This window comes from Zootoca vivipara, chromosome 6 (assembly GCF_963506605.1).
Source record: "Zootoca vivipara chromosome 6, rZooViv1.1, whole genome shotgun sequence".
Lineage (NCBI taxonomy): Eukaryota > Metazoa > Chordata > Lepidosauria > Squamata > Lacertidae > Zootoca > Zootoca vivipara.
In genome coordinates, this window is record NC_083281.1 from 47,285,727 (window position 1) to 47,306,572 (window position 20,846).

Below are 20,846 nucleotides of genomic sequence, written 5' to 3' on the forward strand. Positions count from 1 at the left end.
TGCGAGGTGCAGGCTATATTTGTATGATACAAGGATGATTGTATGAATCATCCTTGACACTTACTAGTGGTCGTAATTGGTGGCAGCTCTTCTGGTTGTTTTACATCTTTCTTTGGAGCAGACAGCTGTTCATCCAAACTTTTCAATCGATCTTTGTCTTTTAGGAGGTTCCCAGGTTTCAGTTCACTGATGTCAAGGGCAAGGTTCTTGCAGAGCACTTCAATTTCAAACTTCAGATTCAGCTGTACAATATTTAATGATTTCAAGGTTTTTAATGTAATTATTAGTTATGCATACCTGCTATATAAATCTTAAGGCAATTTCTGAAGAGCTACATGCTTCAAGGCAAATATTTTGAATGAGGTATGAGGTAAAAACCATTGGAACATGTGCAATTTTCTGGAGAAAGTCTACTCTCATTAAACTGGCTACAGCTCACTAGCCAAGTTCAAATCTTCAAACAGATGCATTGTAACAAGTTGTTCAAAAACAAAGCAATGCTGAGGAGCTCAAAGCAGCTAACTGAAACTTACTTTTAAGTCATGTTCCTGGTGCAGCTCTGCTAGTACATTCATAATCGCCATGGTCCAAGGATTTGGAGGCCGGAAAACCTACAAAAAAAGTGGAATGATAAAGTTAACAGTCCCGTTTAAAAAAGAGGGCTAGAACATCATTTAAATGCCGTTAAAGCATGCCTCATCTTTTAGCAAAACAATGGAAACACGAGGCTGTAAACTTTAAGCCAAGAAGGAGAACCCAGTGGCCTCCAGCTGCCGATGGCTTCCAGCTATTACCAACACTAACCGCAGGGTCCCACCTCTGCTTTGAACTAACACACACAACACAAAATATATGCAAGATTCTGCAAGTGTCATCACCTCTGTCCACCTACTTCCCTGCCCATGCTTGCCAGTCAAGGAGCAGCAAAAACAAAAACCCCTTTTCCCAGTACTAAACTAAGATTCATCTGAGAGTCCAGTTGTTTTCTCTCTGTTCAATGGGAGGAGCACCATCCTGTGCTTAGGCTTAGGCTGCCAAGGGTCTTGGACCAATCCTGTCTACTTGTTTGTCACAGGACACTGTACATCATACTTACCACACTTCTCACACTGGATTCCAAAACTTTGGCAACAAATGGCACGACATACAGAAGTTCTTGCTGTCCCTTAACATAAGCCTCCAGGAGTAAGGATTTCACATCCAAGTCCTAAAATAAAAGGAGTATAAATTAAACCCAGCAATGGGCAGTCACACCCACAAATTAGATAACTTTCTTTTGTAAATTTTCTACATGTCTTTCCCCCCTAATTATAAAAGGCACCAAAACCTGAGCTGATTTAAGCATGCAATAATATTTCTAGCCTTAAAGCCAGTTAATGTTTTTCTCCTCCACCCAGTCTCACCGTGTGCAAGATGGGTTTGTTTTTAGCTAGTGTGATCATTCCCAGCCAGTGACCCAGGTTCTTCAGCAAGGACCGGTCTGAAAAGTTGGCAGCAGCTTTATCTGATGTGAGTAGCACCTGAAGGATTTTTTCCCCAGAGAGATGAAATATTAGTTAACAGGAAACCATGGTAAATCCATGAAAGTGCATTAACCATCTTCTTGTATTATTAGACTAATGTTATTTCAAACAACAAACAACAAATTTTATTGGTCAACCATATACAGCCTATAGCTATAAAGCAAAAAAGAAAAGGAAAGAAGTAAATACACAATCTCAGAAATATACTAAAACATATGTGATAAAATGCTTATAATATAGCATGTATGGTATATGTTATTATTAAACTAGTTTATAGACTGCTTCAAGGCATAAAGTCATCAAAGCAGTACACAAGGTAAAAACAGAATAAAACACATCATGAACTCTAAAAGCAGAAAAATCAATTTAACAAACTGAAAACAGCAAAATGATTTGGAGTACTTTCCTCTCTGTGATCTTGCTCAGGAGATCACTCCTCCTAGAAAGGAAAACTACTTATATGGGAGCTAATTGTTTGGGTCCCTGAAGGACAACTGGAAACAATGCTCTAGGGCCCATCTGTAGCACAGAAACAGCAATCAAGGTAGTCCACCAACACATTACTTTGGTGATCAAATTCAATTAGTTTTCAAAATAGGAGCATCTAGCTCTGTTCATTGTTTTATAGTGGCCGTGGCCACAGCCGCTGCAGCAGCATAATCTTATGAAGGTGGTGGTATACATGGGAGAAAGTTTTTTGTTTTGTTTTTGCTTTGCTTTGCTGTGCCTCCCTGAAAGCAAATATTTTCCAGTTAACATTCATGTCACAAAAAAGAGCAACTGAGAACACTCACCTTGATATTTCTGTAGGTTTCGCTGAGAACCATTTTGTTGAATTCCGGATTCTTAAGTGTGTCAAGGAAATTTGAATAAAGGCTGTGGAAGTTTGGCTCAATACTAACTCTCTTCATCACAAGGTACTGTGAAACCCAAGGCATGAACTCCTCTTTCACAGTTTCTTTCAGTTCCTCAACCTGGCTCCATAAACACAGGTTAAAGGGAAATGGATCAATGAAACATAATGTTCATGACACTCACAGGCATTCGTTCCAGTGAAAACATTCAGTTACCAAGACTTGCAACCTAACTAGCACCACACCACTAACTGATTTGCTTACTTCAATTAACCATTTATTTCCTACTGTAAAGCCATTTATTTCTTCCTCTCCTGCTAACTCATCATGAACAATGCTATGTGGACTCTGAGCTAGAAATATTATAAGCCAAGAAAATCAGAATTCAGAGATCTCTAGAAATCATGCAAATAAAATTGATTTGCATAATACTACTTCTCTTGATTAATAATAATGACTTTATTATTTATATCCCACCCATCTGGCTGGGTTTCCCCAGATACTCTGGACAGCTTACAGCATATTTTAAAACATTGTAAAGAGTGCCAAAGCGTTATTTTGCTAGGCTTCTTCCACGGTTTGGAAGCCATAAATGAAAAGAAACTTACATCAAGTAAAAAATGATTAAGGTAAGCAGAATCTGGCACCCAACACCACTTTTTATATTAGGAATATGGAGAGCCAATTATGCAGTATAGAGACCTGCTTATACAATGTGGTAGAATAAATGTGCACGCAATGCCCTTTTCCCCCATTAAATAGTATCAGTTGCAGATGATAAAATGTCCCTGCAGAAATCTGGCAGCAGATAAGGTTTAAAGTTTTTGACCTTTTGGTAGACAAATCTGATCACATTTCCCCAATATATGAGTAGCAAAAGGACTACCAAAGGCACAAAAGACTATCCCAAAATTATTTTAGATTTTAATTATTAATATGTTAATTCATTATATTTATTTTATATTTACAATTCTAAAATTTTGGAAGGCTGCTAAATAAAAGAACATTTGACATGCATACATAGGCATAATTTTAGTTAGTTCTCTACATGTATAAGAATCACTCAAAGAACATAAATTTTCAGGACTAAAATGTTGTGCGACACTTGCCTTCTGAGTCATGTTGGATTGCGACAGGTTGTTGAAGATAAAAGCAATCTTTTCCTGCACGTTTTCAGGGGGTTCAACAATTCTCTCTGTTTGATCTGTGGCTACTAACAGGGTGTCAATGTTGGTTGTATTAATAGAAGGCTGCAGAACAAGAAAAAAGATTTGAGGAAGTGAGTTGATTCAGTTAATCATACAACAGACTATCATGGACTTATGCTATAGCATAAACACTATTTCACAATGCAGTTACAAAAGGGAGACAACAGCTATACACGCAAACAAGAATGTACGTTTAATTTATGTGTTAGTGAATGATAGCGTTAATTTAAGCTTGGGAATCTATAAGACACGTGGAGTAAGATTTTTGCTCACATGGGCAACAGAATAGTGAAAGACAAAATGACTTCATTAAACAAATTAAAGTCGAAATTCACGGTACAGGAAACAACAGCCGGAAACGGAAACCCAGCAGGATTCCTTAGTTGAAACTGGCCCATTGAAAACAGTTTGGAAGAACTAAGAGTGAGAATAGAAAGTAGGAGAAGCAGGTAACGCCAACACAGGGAACGAAACAACTGCTTGATATTTAATAGCAAAACAACAGAAAAAAACAAAAATGGCATACAAGAAAAACAAAAGGTAAAGGACCCCTCACAGTTGTCCAGTCGTGAACAACACTCAGGTTACGGCGTTCATCTCGCTTTACTGGCCGAGGGAGCCGAAGTTTGTCCACAGACAAGTTTTTCCAGGCTCTGTGGTTTAACCCACAGAGCCACCCGCGTCCCTTTATTAGATTGTAACTATGGTTAAAATATCAGAGGTTTTGCATGTGATATGTGTATGCTATGAACATTAGATGGGGTTTATCTTCCTTGTTTTACTCCTAAGAACTGATGCATGTGCAATCTCATTCTTCTTCCTCCCGTAAAATGGCTCATGTACTTACCGGCACATCCTTCTTGAAGCTGACTCGACCCACTGGAGTGATTGTAGTCTTTGCCACAGTAGTGGTGGTAGTAGAGGTGGTGACTATAGTGCTAACTTGACCAGCAAGAGGAGTTTTTGCCGGAACCTGAGCCTGGGCCTGGGCCTGGGCAAGTGCAATACTTCCAGGGGTGGTGATTGACCCCTGCATCTTCACAGGAGGATCTCTAGACTGCTGTCCATATTCAATGTACTATAACAGACAAGAAATATATAGCTCTTAAAATTCACATACAACCACAGGTATGCAATGTTTCAACTGCCTTCTAGAACTACTCCCCAAACTCTTGGCCTTGAAGTTTTTTGGCACAAATGAAACTCCATTAATGGTCTGAAATCACCAACAAAAGACACATTTTAGAAGTTTCCCTTTTGTCTTGGATCAATTAGCAATTCCAATATTAACCCTGGATTCTCCACTCCATCCTCTTTCTCCCATTCTGTGGGAGCAGAAGTAGCAGGAACTAGATCCAAGATGTGCCCCACTTCTGCAAGGGAGGGTAAGCCTTCCTTGCAGACTTCAATGAGAGCAAAAAGTAGTAAACAGTGAAGTAATCCAGGGGTAGAAATATTCCAAATTCTATCTATAGTATAGATAAGGACAACAAATTTCCTGCAACGACTGATGAAGCCCATTACGTTATTACAACTAAGAGATTAATGCTGTCTTTTCTGAAGCAAAGGTGTAAGGACTTACAATTGGTAAGACTTTCAGTGTTACTAATCACATGTAAATATTCAATACTGCATATAAAACATAGAAATCCCCACTGATTGGTGTGTTACTAACGCAGAGATCCTAAACCAACATTGCTTTTAGTGTTTGGACTACAGCCTTTGGATCAGACCTTCAGAATCCTAATTCCACTGTCCCTGGTTTTGTTTGCTTTCAGAAGGTCTGGGCAGACAGACTGCTGTGCCTAGCGGTATGGATTTATTTGCTAGGAAAGACCATGTACAACCCAACCATATAAGAAGCTGCTTGGCAAGGATTAAAGTAACTGTCAAATGAACACTTCCAGTGGCAAAGGGCTACAGGTCTCCTTGAAAGGAGGTTTACGGAAAAGCGGACATGCATTAAGATTAACCTGTTTCTCTCCTCTCAGATGCATGGGCTACTTACACTCAGGTTTTCCAGATCCTTTTGTACCTTTTACAGAATGTACCCTGAAGCATGAAACTAATGGAACGCTGAGGTTTTTCAATAGACAAATACACCTAACTCAATTCAGATGTCCTCCCCCACCCCTCACTGTCCATGCCTTTAACACTCACCTCCTGCAGGTGATGAGGGAACTGTATAAAGTGACTAATGGAAGCCAAGTGCTGACAATACTGGGGATAGTCCTTCAATCTGTCAACAGTAAAACTATCCATTAGTAGGAGAAAACAAATGGCCTGATCAGTACATTAATGGTTAAATTTTTGGCTTAACTGATATTGGATCTGCAGTGATGCAAGCTAGTTAGCAAAAGTATGAATGCTATTGATGTAGCCAGTGATTCCAACTATATGCTGCCAAGGCATAAGCAGAACACAGCCATCGTGGTACCTAGGAACTACTGCTGGCTTTCTCCTCCAAGAATACTGCATATTGCAAAGGGGCCAACCTACCAAACAATAAGACTTAGATCCACATTTATGGGCCACCCCCACAGATTGGGTTTTTAGAAAAGGGTAGCTAATAGCACAATAAATTTGTCAATATAGCTCTCATAGTTCCCAATAACATCTTTGGAAGAACCACAGCAGTCTTCTCAACTGACATATGCCTCTTTACTACATACACAGCCTTCTAACCCCCTCTAGAATTCCCTACCCTGTTGGCCCTCTTTCTTCTGCAGCTCTCCCCAGAACTTTCTTAGTGCAGAAACACAGTTTTACATGCAGAACATTCTGCAATTTAAGGCTAATATAGGTACAGAATCCAATTTGCATAATTCAGCCATAAAAATGTTTTGATAACTAAGTAAGTCAAGAAATCTCAGTCTTGCTTGTTAAATACATGAAGGCTAACTTCAATTTCAGAACTGTATGTTTTTTAGAACACCTGTCTGCTTAGATGTACTTTAAAAATAGGAATCCTTATGCTCTCTCATTTTATCAGCTAGATAGCTGTAAAACTATGGCAGCTCTTTGAATGAAAATTTATATTGAACAAGAAACCAATTCAAATACACAACACTGAAAGGAAGAACAGTAGAGAGCAATAATGGATAAAAATTACACAGTCTCTCAGTAGGGATATTAAACAAAACCCCAAGTTGCACTGATGTTCCAAAGATGTGCTAAAGTTCTGCGAATCTCAAGCTTTCATTAAAAACTTGCAGTAGTTATGGTTTCAGAAATCCTGAACATGGCAAGCTTTCCCACAGGGGTATGAAGCTATGTATCTTGCTCCAAAGATGCAGGAGATAAGGAACAATATGCAAACTGTCTGAAACAGATAGAAGCGTGCAGAGTCACAAGAGTGCTTGCCACAGGATTCACAGGGGTGGCATGGAAGAGTACACAGAGGTAGTGTGAAAGGAAGAGGAGGGGAAACTGACTACTGGGATGTGGAATGGTCACGCCGCTGTGGGGAGAGGAGATATTGATCATACTGGTTTCTACTGTGCAAGAAAAAGTAGCTACTTACCAGCACTTTTGACATGAAGGCATCTGGTAAGTGAGGCCCCCACTAGTTGTTTCTAGAGGGCCATGAATACTGCCTTGCAAAATGGATGAAAGTTAAGCTTTCCATCGTAACGAATCTTGGGAGATAGACCTTGCATGACCCAGACGTATAAAGTACAATCCAGTCAAAGTTATTTCAATGGGAAAGAGGCTCCTCCCAATAATACAAATGAGACAAAAATGGGCTCGGCTCGACTTTAGCTGGATTGCTCCCAGTCTCTGTAAGTCTACAAGGCAGCTTCACACTTCCAGTACCACTGATTTGCATTCTTCTTTTTTCCAATAGCATTATAATATATATGCCACCTGATACTTTTAAAGCCTGTTTAAGGCAATTTCTATTCAGATTCAGACTGTAAGTAATTTACTTCCCTTTCATTTATTTTAAAATCTGCATTCCCTTTATTAGCCGAAGTTTCTATTTAATTTACGCTCTACTGTGAGACATGTTCAATAACTGCAATATACTGTCAACCTTGTATTGGAAAGCTAAATATATTGCTGAAGTAGGCACATAGTTATGAGATTCCCCCATGCATTTTTGGAAATATTATAAAAACACACTCACCTATTTTTAAATCTATCTAGTGCAGCAATACCAAAATAGTACATTTTGGATGTAAAAGGCTTTCGTAAGGCTTCAAGAACATAGCGCAAAGCCAGGCCCAGCGCCATATATGTAACCAGTCCTTTCTCTATTATCCCACCAAAGAGGCAGGCTGTTATGTGCAGCTCTTTATCGGGGTACTGGGGGAAAAACCGATATTCCTCAAACAAGTTCCTCAGCATACAGTTAAATACTTCGCGTTCTCGTTTAATGTTGGAGTCCTTAAACCTCTGCAGCATTTCTAACACCTGTAAAGAAATCAGAATGTTATGAAGAGACTCAATTTATTATGCTTAGTCCTTGGAGAACCTACACAAAGCAAAGTTTGCTGAGAAAATCAGTAAAAATTTTGCTAGGGAAAACCTCACATGTATTATTTATTTATATACCGCTTACTTGCCAAAAGGGTTTCTCCAGTTAACATGCTTGAAACAGAACACCAAGAACAAATAATACTTGCTACATGCAGCTGGCCTCATTCACTGAAGTTTATGTCATTATGCTGGGTTTTGCACGTTTATATTATGATGATTTTAACACTATAAGCGCAAAACATTAAATAGTGTGTCCTAATATTGCCTAAAATGTGTTCAGAAACGCATTCTAAAAGGGGGGCCTCTAATTTGATCCATTTAGTGTACTGGGTCACCCAGACATTTAAGGCTCAGCAACTGCAGCTTTCTTTGCTAAGCAGCACTTTGTTGATTTAGGAACAACCCCCTCCCCTCAGGAGAAGTGTTCACCCAACAGAGGCACAAATGAAATTAAAGTGAAGTATAACTTTTCCCCACTGTGACATATAACAAGCAGACAAAACTTTCAGAATAGTTATCTTTCCACTGGACCCAACTTAAAACATCCAATTTCACTTGCACAAAAGTTGTCTGCAACTATGTGGACATACATTTTGGAATTTTACAATTTAAATTTCCCTTAAACTGCAACCAAACAAAAAGCAATGTTGCAAGTACCTACTTTCTCAAATTTTCCATAAGACTGAAAAGAAAGTCTACAGTAAGGAAGAAGGGTAAGTTGAGAGAGATGCCATGACTACCCACAGCTCACCTCGTCTACAGACATAGTTGGATGCGGTGGGTGATTATAAATACGCTGAAAATAGCTGTTGGCTTCATCATCAATCTCTTTGCTAAAGTGCTGATTTGCCTCTGGCCATACCTGAGATAAGTCAGCTGTTGAAAAAAGTAGATACTAATTAAATAAATACACAAAATGGAGGGAAAATGTATTAAATTCATAATGACAGATCCAATGCCAAGGAAACAGAAGCCAGTTTGGAATATTTCAGTAGATTTCATGATGATGCAGCCTCACTCATATTATGAGCTCAAAGAGGTTGCTTTCCTGTCACTGTCGTTCTTTGAGTGGTCCTCCGTTCAGTTACATGTATGGATTTGTGTGCCTTTGCAAAGCAAACTTGTAGAGATAAGCCACGGAAAGGTTTTGGCAACTTAGTTAAAAGATTGGATAGAATTTGAATTAGGCAAAGGTATATCTTTTGAGGGGGAAATTATAGGCTAAAGGAAATTATTAGAAATAGTTAAGAGTAATATAGTTCAAAACCTAATAGAATTTATTGTGTGGGGTATAAAAAAGAAGTTGTGAAGTTGGATATGGAATTGACCCGGGAGGGGAGGGACGGGGAAGTCGGGGACAAGATATTGTTAGAGATACTATTTTTCTTTCTTTTTTCCTTTTTTTTCCCTTTTTTTTCTAATTTTTTCTTCTTTTATTTTTCAAGCTTTTGTATTTTTGTGCTGTATTTTTTTATTGTTAAAAACCTCAATAAATATAATTTTTAAAAAAAGGAAAGGTTTTGGCAAGATGCCCTGTCTCAGCTACCAAGGCGCTTGCCAGCAGGATGTGGCTGCCCAAAAGAGACCAAAGAAGAGCAACACCAGCAGAGGGAGAAAGAAGCAAGCTGTGTGATTGCACAGATGACCACTCAAAGAGCTACAGTTACAGATAAGCAACCCACCTTTCTTCTTCATGATCAGTGTGTGGTCCCACATATGGAGACTAGCAAGCTGTCTTACCTCAGGGTGGGAAAGGTACTGTCAGGAAAACAATATGTTAAGTACAGTCCTTTCAATGACAGCATCTACTCAAACTTGGACATCAAAGGGGTAACAATTTCACAGAAAGCAAGGTTGCAAGACTGTGAATGTAGTTACTCCCCATGTCAAATGTGAACAGATTACTGACAGGGACAGCAATCAAGCTACTTTATAGAAAATCTAATAGTCGTGCAGACCTAGTAAGAAAGTTGTTGAGTTGGGATTTGGGTACAATATAAAAAGAACTAAGTTCCAGTTAAGATGGAAGACCAATACCACCTTCAGCAGGCAGGACAGATCAGATCAAGCTGTATCACAACAAAGGATCAAGTGCACATAATCTTGATCATTGCGATTGGAGTTGGAAAAAGAACTTTGGGGGCGGGGAGTACTGGCAAGAGCAAGGCAGGAAGCATAGTAAGTTGGGGACAGCCACCCCAATAAGGAAAGGCTTCCCAGCATTTCTTGAAGAATGATCGCTGTTAGAGAAGAAATGTGAGACAACTAAAAAGAGGATACACTAGGAGAGAAGAAGAAAATAAAGCTGAAGATAGGCAAAGCAAGGGAAAATAGGGCAAAGTTCTGGTATAAATGGGAGGAAGCAAGCTCCAAAAACTGCTGCAGCAGTCAAAAAGGCACCTGAGCAGGAAAGAAGGAGGTCTGTGTCACCAAAATGTGGCATAGCTCTAAAGGGTTCTGAACGGTGTTTAGCTCAGATATGTAACACATATGTGGGACTGCATATAGACCAAGAATTTTAGTTAGAAAGGGCTGGTTTAGTTATGAGAACACATTTGTTCTTCATTAGTGATTATTCTGGAAGCCAGGAAAGCAAATCTGAATGACTGCAGAATTAAAGTATCATTCATCCCTAGATCAGCGTAAAGGGCAGGATTCAACAAGCACTCACAGCATGCTGAACATTAATGTGCAGGTACACTTTCAAACTTCTTCAGGCAGAGCAAGAGATTAGAGATCATCTCTGTTCCACAGGCTCACATTAAGGTGTTTGCAGATAGCTATGATTATCAAAACATAATGGCTTTGCAAACTGTAGACGTACGTTCTCACTACTTGTCTTCTCTGCCCAGAAGAGTCCTTTTATTTATTCCTGACACCAAACACCAAGCATTCCACATTCAACTGGCCGCCTAACCCCTTGTTGACCCTCTAAAAACCACCACCCTAATACCAATGCTAGCATATTTCTACATCTTTCTCCTATTTTCTGGCCATTGCCTCAGTTTGGTTTACTGGGAAATATTCAGCAGCAAGATTTGAAAGATGCTGCCTATTGTATGTCTCATCTTCATGATTCAAAGTAGTTTCCCGACCCCCACAACCCAGACACCCATAAGCTGGGGGGGAAAATCACCAAAGGACACCAAAGGTACACTTTGAGTGAACGAGAATTAACAGACAAATACAAGTTGCATAGACTCAATGAGCTAGACAAAATAAATTTCTGGGCAAGATTGCAATGTCACTAAAAAGTGGCAGAGACTGTACACAATGCCACTTTCCCATCAATCTGAGGGACATTTTCCTAGTCTAATATCACAAGATTGGTCTTGAGGACAATTGTGAATAATTCTATGAAGTACTCACATGAAAGCTGTTCGTTCATGAAGCCTGATAAACCACTTGATCTGTGTTGGTTTAAACCTGAAATTACTTTGAACCTACAACTGTACAAGGTTAAGCTTTTGGCATCAGTAGCTGGGAGCACGATTAGCATGTTAAAGCCAAGCAGGTTTTAATTTAGTCACCACAAGAATGGGGGACTGCCTGGAAGCCCAACATAAGCTGCTCCAAGATTCCTGGGAGAAAGGCTGGGCAAAGAAGGCTCCTTAGAGACCACTGCCAGCCCCCACTCTAGAGGGAAAACTCACATTTACCGCACAGCCACAGTCACACTTCACAATCAGACAACATTACCACTTACAAGGTTTCATCTTACTCTGCTGGAATGTAGGCTGGTTCAGTCCTGATGTACTCAGTTTTCTTGGCACAAATGGGTCATTATTCACTGCAGGGAGACCAAGGGCCCCAGTTCCTATGCCCAGACTACCTGTTGTAAGACCACCTACTGAAGAAAATAAAATTATCATTTCAGTTATGTTTACAAGTGCTGACAGACATTATAACTTGTTTGCTGTTCCCACCTTGAATAGTGTCAACATGGTACTTCCATTCGGCCCACTGAAATTAATTCACACAACTAATTTCAGTCCATTGGTTTCAATGGGTTTACACTGAGTATACAATTTGAAGTGCTTGCCCCCAGGCAGAATTATAGGAAAAGCAGCCACATTCCTCCCATGAGTACCAGCCCCTTTACACAAAAGTACCTGGAAGCTGTGAAGACAGTCCGCCAATCCCACTAAAAGGTGTATTCTGGTTTTGTGTGGAAAGTGGTGGAAATGCTTTTGCTGGTGACTGCGGAGTACTAAAAGCAGAACTCAAGTTTGGAGGGAAACCTGGCATACTCTGTGTGTGTGGAACTGCTGAACCACCTAGGCTGAGAGATGCCATCCCAGCAGCAAGTGGATCAATCTGAGGATAAAATCAATATTCAAAAAGAGACAAGGGGTTATTTTCTATATCAATCAATCTTCATTCAGATCAGCCTTCCCAAAATCAGTTAAGACCACACATCAATTCCTTACACTTTGGGTCTACTCTTACAGACCCATTAGGCATCCTCCACCTTCAAAATGCATGCAATGCAAGGCATTTCTGTATAACCTTTTAAAACTAAACATCATCTTGTGGTTATGGAGGTTGGACTGCACAGTAATGCCATATATACTCGAGTATAAGCCTACTTTTTCAGCACAAAAAAAGTGCTGAAAAAGCCGCCCTTGGCTTATACTCGAGGCGGGCGGGCAGCAGAGAAAGGCACAGGACCGGGGGTTCGGAGAAGCACTGCAACTCTCCGAACCTCCATCCTATGCCAGCTCTGTGCGAGGCGGCCGGGGGGGGGGGGGGAGAAGCGACGAGGAAGGGATCCTTCCTCACCGCTTCTCCCCCCCACCCCGCTGACAGCTGGGAAAGGTATAGGATGGTATTTATTTTTATTTTTGAAATTTACCAGTAGCTGCTGCATTTCCCACCCTCTGCTTATACTCTAGTCAATAAGTTTTCCCAGTTTTTTTGAGGTAAAATTAGGTGCCTCGCTTTATATTTGGGTCGGCTTATACTCGAGTATATACAGTACAAACTGAGGTACCACTGTAGTTTGTTCTGGAGCCCAAGCAACCACTTAGCTTTAAAAGCTAACTTTTACAAAAAGCTCTGTGAAACTTAATAGAAGAAAGCTTAGAATCCTTACAGTGCTACTGTCACTGTGTGCTTGTTAGTATCACACAATTTCTTTTCATTAATTAAAAGCTGCTCAATTAATCTTTAGTCTGCAGAATGGCGCCAAATTAAATCTTTAGAAAGTAAATCATGAAAGGCTATTACGGTATATCTTCCACTGAATATAGTTACTAGAACAAGGTCTTCCTCACTATTAAACCTGGAAGAAGCAGTGACAGTGTGTGGTGATGAACAACTAATATGTGCCTTGTTTTTAAAAGAGCAGCTCAGCTGAGAACTGAGGAGCCCCAGTTATAACAAGTCCTTACAATCTAGCACCATTGCTTGACCCAAGAAGCCATGAAAAAGACATGTCAGGTTCAAAGATGGTGCTTAAACTGCAAGGTTTCAATTAATATGTTTGAATTAAATTTGATTATGAATAAAAAATAAGTTTAAAGACATATAAAAAGGCACCTCCTCCCATTATTATGCTACCTTGGCTTCTTTCAGCATCCACATACCTGTACAGGAGAGATGGCATCTAGGCTACTAGCACTTGGTGGACGTCCTTTGGGCATAACTCCAGGTGGTGGCTGCCTGGCTTTGTTCATGACATTGCTGCAGTTGGCTACCATGGTTAGAATAGTTTCTGACAGCTCTTGAGACACACTTCTAATGGGAGAAGAAATGATTTTTACTTGCCAATAACTCCCCCCCCCTTTTATCAAGGTGCCAAGAGAGCTGTCTTTAGAACTAGGATAGCACTAGCACTGCCTGGAACACAATGTCCCAACTAGAACAGAGGAAAGAGCTCCCCAACCTCCCAAGACCAGAAAAACTATCTCCTGGCTTTATAAATTTATCAGCCAATATATATATTGACCCCTTATATAACTGAAGGACAAACTTGCCAACCAACTAACAAGGTATTACAAACTCCAGAGACAAGTGACGAACAGCCCTGTGGAGTTCTCCCCAACTCTTCTATATATGCTTTTAAGTACAACTTAAACATACAAAATCCTACTCATTACACAGCACTGCACATTGGCAAAGGCAAAACCCTCTGTCCAAAGGCTGCAATTGACAAAGCCCTGACTTTATACTTCCTAATAATGGCCCCAATGTAACTAAAATGACTTACACAGGATTTATTTAGTACTTTTCCAAAATCCTTGAAGCACTTCCCACTCAGACACAGTACAAACTTTATACCAACCTTGCCAGATAGGCCAGTGCTACAGAGGATCTGGAGGATGAGAAGGTGGCTGAGAAACTGCAGCTCACAAAGGCCACCTAGTGAGCTCATAGCCGAGTTCCCAGTTTGTAAATTCACCTTCTTAACCACTATTTATGAGACTGACACCCTATCCCAGAAGATATGATCTGCTTACCCAGCACAAGCCTGCAGGCAAGCCAGCATAGTTGCCAGTGTCTCTGGAGGAAGCTGAGCACTTTTGGGCTGGTCTTTCTCTGGGGCAAGGCCACCTAAGATAGAGGGGCACCTTCTCTTTAGGAAAGTCATACAGGCTTGGATGAAAGGCTCCTAAGGAAGGAAAAGTGCAAATTACAGTGGGATACACACACTTAACAATAGTTCAAGAATGTTAACAAAATTATGATATAGAAAATACTGGGTATTAGTTCAACATTATCACTCAAGAGTGCATGCTGAAAGCAATTTTTATAAACTGCAGGGAAACATATATTTTTTTAAAATGAAGTGACTGTTACCACCAAAAAAATTGCAAAAATAATTAAGAAAATCCTGCTTTACCCCATGCTCCCGAATTTTATCTGTGAGCCATTTGTCTAGTTTGAGGTATTCCCGTCGAGAGGCAAGTGCAGCAAGGTCAATAACAAAGGCAAATGGAGTACCATTTAGCAGCATTGACAACGCCTAAAGAAAGAGAGTTAGAAAACTGCTAGTCAAAGTATCAGGCTACGCTTCCCTCAGAATTAGCCTACACACATACACCCTCCCCCACCATATCTATATATTATTCAGTTCCCAACATTTTTTTCCTGTCACACAGAACATGACAGAGACGGCAGCCAGCAAAGCAGCTTCCAGGGTGGGAATTCCTCCTCCTGGGAGAAGAATACATTGGACACATTCACATTGCTTTTCCCTCCAACCTAAGAATTTGAAGCGGGGGGCGGGGGAGAGATGTGGAAGACCACAGACAATGCAAAGCCACTGAGGGTGGAAGGCTTCACAGCAAAGTGACATAAGTAATTCTTCTCTCCCTATTTTCTGATCTATAGGTGGCAGGCACCCTCATGGCCATTAAAGCTGGGTGGGCTGTGTGCATTATCTGCAAGTGGGACTGCTCACTCTTCCCTCCTTCAGCGGTTACGACTCTTTCTATGCTTGGGTGGAACAGGCCTAGAAACTGCCTATGCAAGACTGGAGGAAGACCAGAGCTGGACCTGGAGAACCAACCTGGCTGCTTGGGAGAGCAGCTTTTATGGATGGTTTGAGTTCCTATCACTGCTGGAAACCCAACATTATCCTGCCCATTAAATTTCAGAGGAATATATACTATACATGACATCTATTCATTTCAATTGCAAGGGCTTTTATACAAACTCCAAAGAAAAAGAGGTTGCATAGCCATGGTGCTTGAGGCAATACACTGATACCTTCTGGTGACAATACACCTTGCTTGAAATAAGCAAGTAATTATAGGCCTTCAGCAGTGCTGAACCAAACTGCCACCCTGGGCTCCTTTGGGAGCAGGGCAGTCTCAAGCAGGTCGGGCGCCCTGGCACTGAGGGGCAGAGATCGCTCCGGCACCCCCGCCCTCACAGGGCATAGCATGGTTTCCGCTTTGCCGCGCAGTGCCCTGCCTACCAGCCCGGTGCCATAACACACCACACCACCGGGGCTCTACCTAGAGCCGGCCCTGTTTGGGAGAGTTATAACATGAATGCTGACACAGTAGTATCTAATAAAAGCTATAGAGTTATGATATTCAATGCCACCAAAATCTCGCACACTTTCTTGATGAAGAGGAAAGACAAACATACAACGGCAGTGACACTTTGCAATTTTTTAAGAGTCTCTGGAGTTGCTCTAATGCAATATCGTAGAAACAAAAAAGAAAACTACAGCTCAGGATCTTAGTAACTCTGCAGATGGAAAAAATTACTTTAGCAAGTCACAAATTTAGCAACACAGCTTCATATTAAGCAAAGAGATGAGTTTCTCTTCCTACACATAACCTCTTCCTGTCCTTAGAATAAACATGTCTTCTGATGTGATACTTATTTGCCTCCACTCCCAAATCTTGCATCTCACACAACCCCAACACTAAAGTCAAAGCACTTTCCACAGAATTAAAATATAGAATCAAACTCACCTTCAAGTCTTGGGCCACGTCTAGAATACGTGATAATTTTGCTTGGTCGTACTGTTCCCCTCGCATGTACCATTCTGCCATAGCATGCATGATGAGCTGGCGAATTGAAGGAGACTGGCCCTAAGGAAACATCAGCTGATTTTCAGATTACTACATAAATTATCTAGCTCTTGAAGAGCAATTACACTGGCACATGGCAAGTCCCTTGCTGCTCTGCAACACTGAAATCACAGGTTCCAATTCAATGAAAACAAAAGTAGCAGGTGGAAGAGAGGGTGGGTTTCAGCTTATTTCTCCCCCCACCCTCAGTTCTAGGTACCTTGCTCCTCCAACCCTTTAGCCTCCACAACTTGCCCCTACCATACAGCCAGCTTGGCCCTGTGCTTTGCTCCACGAGCAAATATGGTGGGGCCTGATTACAATAACAAATCAAACCACCAACCCATTTTCCTCTTTACTGCCTTAACTTTTAGTAATAACAACAGAGATGTTAAAGATTGGCTCCACTTTTAACACATTTATGCTCCATCTCTCCATAAAGGCATTTACAAAGGCAAGTTACAGTGCTCCCCCAGAAGAACAATTAAGTGACTGATGCATCTAAGCATAGCAATTTATTTCCATGGTCAGGTAGGCAAGGTATATTATTTCCTGAGGTTATAGAACTGTAGCAGGTAGGTCATATTGCATATAAATACAGGATCTGTAACCATTAAACTTGGCAGGGGGGGGGAGGCAATAGCACATGTGTGCTGTCTCTCCAAGAGACAGAATGCACATGCAACTGCTGCATGAAACAACTTTTAACTAGGGAAAAGGAGAGGGACAGGGACAGGGGGTTGCTACTGCCAGTCTCTACCTCAGTGTGTTTATTCCAATCCAGCTGTGCTACAGGCCACCCAAGCACTAATATAGGACTGACCCCTCTCTGTTCCTGGGTCAGATTAAAATGAGGGACACCTGGAAGTCATAAGTATATTCATACTGAGGTCAAGCTGTTTGGATAGCTTTACAGTTGAAAAATAGTACAAGTACATAACAAAATTCACCTCACACCCAGGACAACTCTCATAGAGCAAAGAACAATTAAATTTCTATCCCACCCTTCTTTCAGGAGCATAACACAGTGACAAGTTTAAACTCTGTTGTCAAAACAAAACCAATGTAATGCCCTTACCTGGCCATGCCATGCATAATGCAGGATGATGGCAGAGTTGGGATGGTTGCCAAGAAAAATGGGCATAAGTGTGGAGATGAGTTCATGCCGCAAAGTATGCCAGGAAGTGTTGATCTGCAGTAATGCCAATACCAACATATCTGGACAGTGCTTGATAGGGAAGCTGAAGAGCTGCTTAACCTGCTCATACTGGCCAACCTCTGCCAACCGCAACAGGGACTCAATCAAGTCCAGGCTCTTCCTAACAAATAAGGGGGGGAAATACAATATTGTGAATCAGTTGACAGGATTCTGGCTTGATGTCTGTTAGACCAAGTTAACATGGGTATCAAATGAGGTAGTTCTAAATTATGTTACACTCGACAATATTTCAAAATAACCAAACTTGGGGAAATAGATCAAAGTCAACTTCCTACAAGTAGCATGCAGAGCGGTCAGAAGGCAGCACAGCCCAAAGGCCTGCCTAGAAATCATGATCCAACCTTCCCAAACCAGACCACAGCAAAAATATAATCAGTGTTTAGTTCACAGCAGGTTAATACACATGGCTAATTTTACATGTTGCTCTCATTATCTATGCAACTATTTACAGACTAGCAAATGCAGCCAGTGTCTGGGGGAGAACCCTCTGCTGAACTAATGGACCATCCCTCTTGTACATCCTCTCAAGTGAGAAGCACTTGGTGACTCAAAACCTTCTTACCAAAAGGCTGTGAGAAAAGCTTGAAAGGGATATCAACCATTAATACTCTGGCTCATCATTTCAGAATGCTGAAGCAGCTGTATTACCAAGAAAAATAATACTGTTTACCATGTGGCAATTTCTCGATTGTCATCCTCGGGAGGGGCTTTCAAAATATCCGTGGCAACAGTATGGCAGGCGTAGTCAGCAAAACAGAAGATCTCTGGGTTAATGAGGGAATGCTGGATGAATGAGAGCTGCAACAAAATTACAGCACTGTAAGAGTCATTTCATATCTACATCCATGTTACACTGTCTTGATGCACTTCCTCCTAAACAATCACCACCCTCCCTCTCTCTTATGCCATTACGATTGCTTTTCCAAATAACTTTCTGAAAGTTCTAAGGTTCAGTCGTCTATAGTCTGATTGCTACCTGTTACAGTAATTGCAGTCTATTTAAAGGGTATATCACATCTTGATAGCAACTGTTTTCTTAGTGAGCCCCAAAGCCAAAATTCAACAAAAACCTGATATAACACTTTTTTAAAGTTCTAGGGTAATTATACTACACTAACCAATGTGGCAGTAGTGAGTGAGAGAGAAAGCATGAAAAAAAATCTCCTGGTTTTTACCTGTCCTTCTGCATGTTTCCAAGGTCTGTATATGAGATCAACTGGGAAGACATCTAGCCCTAGCCCTCTCTGGACACCATACACCACAATCTGTAAGCCTTTGCTATCACGAATTTGAAATCCAGGGTGGTCAAGTTCATAGGTTACTTCCTTGAAGTTCAAATTTGGGTTCTGCAAAGAGTAAAACAAATAGTGGTGCAACTTATGGAGGCAAAAATAAAGAACATGCTTTCACATTTCTCCTTATACAACTTTGAAACAATTCGTAGGATATGAAGCAGGCCATTAGCTCATCTAGGTCTAGCTCATATATTGACTGCTACTTTTGACAACAGCTTAACCACAGAGGGGAAATGGGGTTTTCCCATTCCTTTTACCCATTTTTAAAGCAAAGATGCCAATGACTGAACCTCAGGCTTCCAACATGCAAAACATGAACTCTAGCACATTCCCCATAGTAAGTCTGTGAATATAACTCTGCAGTTAAATTTTTTCCTTTAATATGGTTCATGTGAGTTGTCAAAATGATGAATAGTCACTATATATTTTTAAGTCAGTCATTTAAAAAATTAGTAATCATGTAAAAATTGGTCCCACAAGCTTTCAAGAGTCCTTGTATGCATTATGCAGAATGAGGTGTTATATTTTTCCCCACACGGAAATGTCTATCAATCTTTCTAGTCCCTATGCACCAATCAGAGCAGTTTACAGCATTTTAAAAACAAGGTACTACATAGAATATATCTTTTAAAAATACGAAATACAACAGAGGATAAGTGTCCCTTAAATGAACTAAAACACTGCTAAATACTTACTAAGGATTTGTCACCAGTAAAGAACAAATAAAGGTGTGCTTTAATGATACCATACATCTAATCAGCACCACTTGCAAAGTCCTGATCAAAGCAGAATAAATCTTACATCATTTGATCAAACACACAATGTAAGCATGGAGCCAAACAAGAGGACACTGCACTAATGCTAATCATGAACAGGTATAGCTGTTCAGAATACACATGCTATGTCATCCTCAGTTGACCTTTGAGAAAATAGTGACTTGCCAGTTCATCAGGGACCTAGTTACAGTGATGGCAATCTAGTACGAAATGAACCTCTCTCTGGTTATAATCTTCTCTGGTTAAAATCATGTTTGCTTGTCTTCTCAACATACAGTGTACAGTATACAGAGCTTGCCTGTTAATACTGTTGATCAGTTTTTCTAAGTTTAACCTATATGTTTTACAACCAAATGCAGCAGAACCTACCAGTCAGCATTTCCAACTATACACATGGCAAAATATACACATGCTCAAACATAACCCATACATATGCAGTTTCTTTCACAGAAGTGACATCCTTACAGGAAATCTATCATACAAGAAGCAGCCCTTAAATTTCTGGCATTCGGTTTTTCCTCTAAAGGTCAGATTGTGATCAACATACCAGTTCTTTAAGCACGTCAATCAGAACCTCCACATTCCAGGTATGGGTCTGTGTTCCATCATTTTTATCTCTTCCGTCACTCCAAATTCCACTTCCAGGAGCAGAGATGGACTGTAAATTAAGCATGTAGGTTAAGAATTCCTGTGATGTCAGTTGTGTAGATGGATTTAGTAGATCAAGAAATAAGATCAAGTGACATGAGTGGAGTTTGAATAATACGATTGCAACACATTTATTACTGCAGATCAGCAGTACTTAAACTGTATTCTATAATGCATTGTCAGCTTGTCCCTTAACAATAAAATAGAGGAAAAGGCTTTATGAGCAAACAGTAATAAACAGAATTAAAAACAAAATCCCTTTTTTGTGAATGTTAGACAAAAAGCAGGAGCATGGAGCACTATTATGATT

The 20,846-nt window shown here is 40.4% G+C and overlaps 1 protein-coding gene and 1 non-coding gene across 7 annotated transcripts in view; both read right to left on the reverse strand.

The window, feature by feature from the left end:
• CNOT1 (CCR4-NOT transcription complex subunit 1) overlaps nt 1-20,846 on the reverse strand; it is a 61,045-nt gene that overhangs the window by 21,409 nt on the left and 18,790 nt on the right. For 3 of the 6 annotated variants that reach the window (XM_035118918.2, XM_035118922.2, XM_035118916.2), the window contains exons 10-29: nt 20,436-20,546; nt 18,993-19,163; nt 18,488-18,615; nt 17,677-17,917; nt 16,500-16,619; nt 14,912-15,034; nt 14,529-14,680; nt 13,656-13,806; nt 12,180-12,384; nt 11,774-11,917; nt 8,819-8,943; nt 7,715-8,001; nt 5,746-5,824; nt 4,433-4,663; nt 3,487-3,627; nt 2,318-2,497; nt 1,404-1,520; nt 1,097-1,207; nt 534-611; nt 65-242 (exon numbers count right to left, since the gene is read on the reverse strand). In XM_035118918.2, coding sequence (XP_034974809.1) covers nt 65-242; nt 534-611; nt 1,097-1,207; nt 1,404-1,520; nt 2,318-2,497; nt 3,487-3,627; nt 4,433-4,663; nt 5,746-5,824; nt 7,715-8,001; nt 8,819-8,943; nt 11,774-11,917; nt 12,180-12,384; nt 13,656-13,806; nt 14,529-14,680; nt 14,912-15,034; nt 16,500-16,619; nt 17,677-17,917; nt 18,488-18,615; nt 18,993-19,163; nt 20,436-20,546 — 3,073 coding nt within the window. The remainder of the gene's footprint in view (nt 1-64; nt 243-533; nt 612-1,096; nt 1,208-1,403; nt 1,521-2,317; nt 2,498-3,486; nt 3,628-4,432; nt 4,664-5,745; nt 5,825-7,714; nt 8,002-8,818; nt 8,944-11,773; nt 11,918-12,179; nt 12,385-13,655; nt 13,807-14,528; nt 14,681-14,911; nt 15,035-16,499; nt 16,620-17,676; nt 17,918-18,487; nt 18,616-18,992; nt 19,164-20,435; nt 20,547-20,846) is intronic. The other 3 variants (XM_035118924.2, XM_035118920.2, XM_035118925.2) reach the window with 2 other exon arrangements.
• Nucleotides 13,391-13,526, reverse strand: LOC118088064 (small nucleolar RNA SNORA50). The gene has a single exon (XR_004692924.1). It is a non-coding gene; the product is annotated as a small nucleolar RNA SNORA50 (small nucleolar RNA).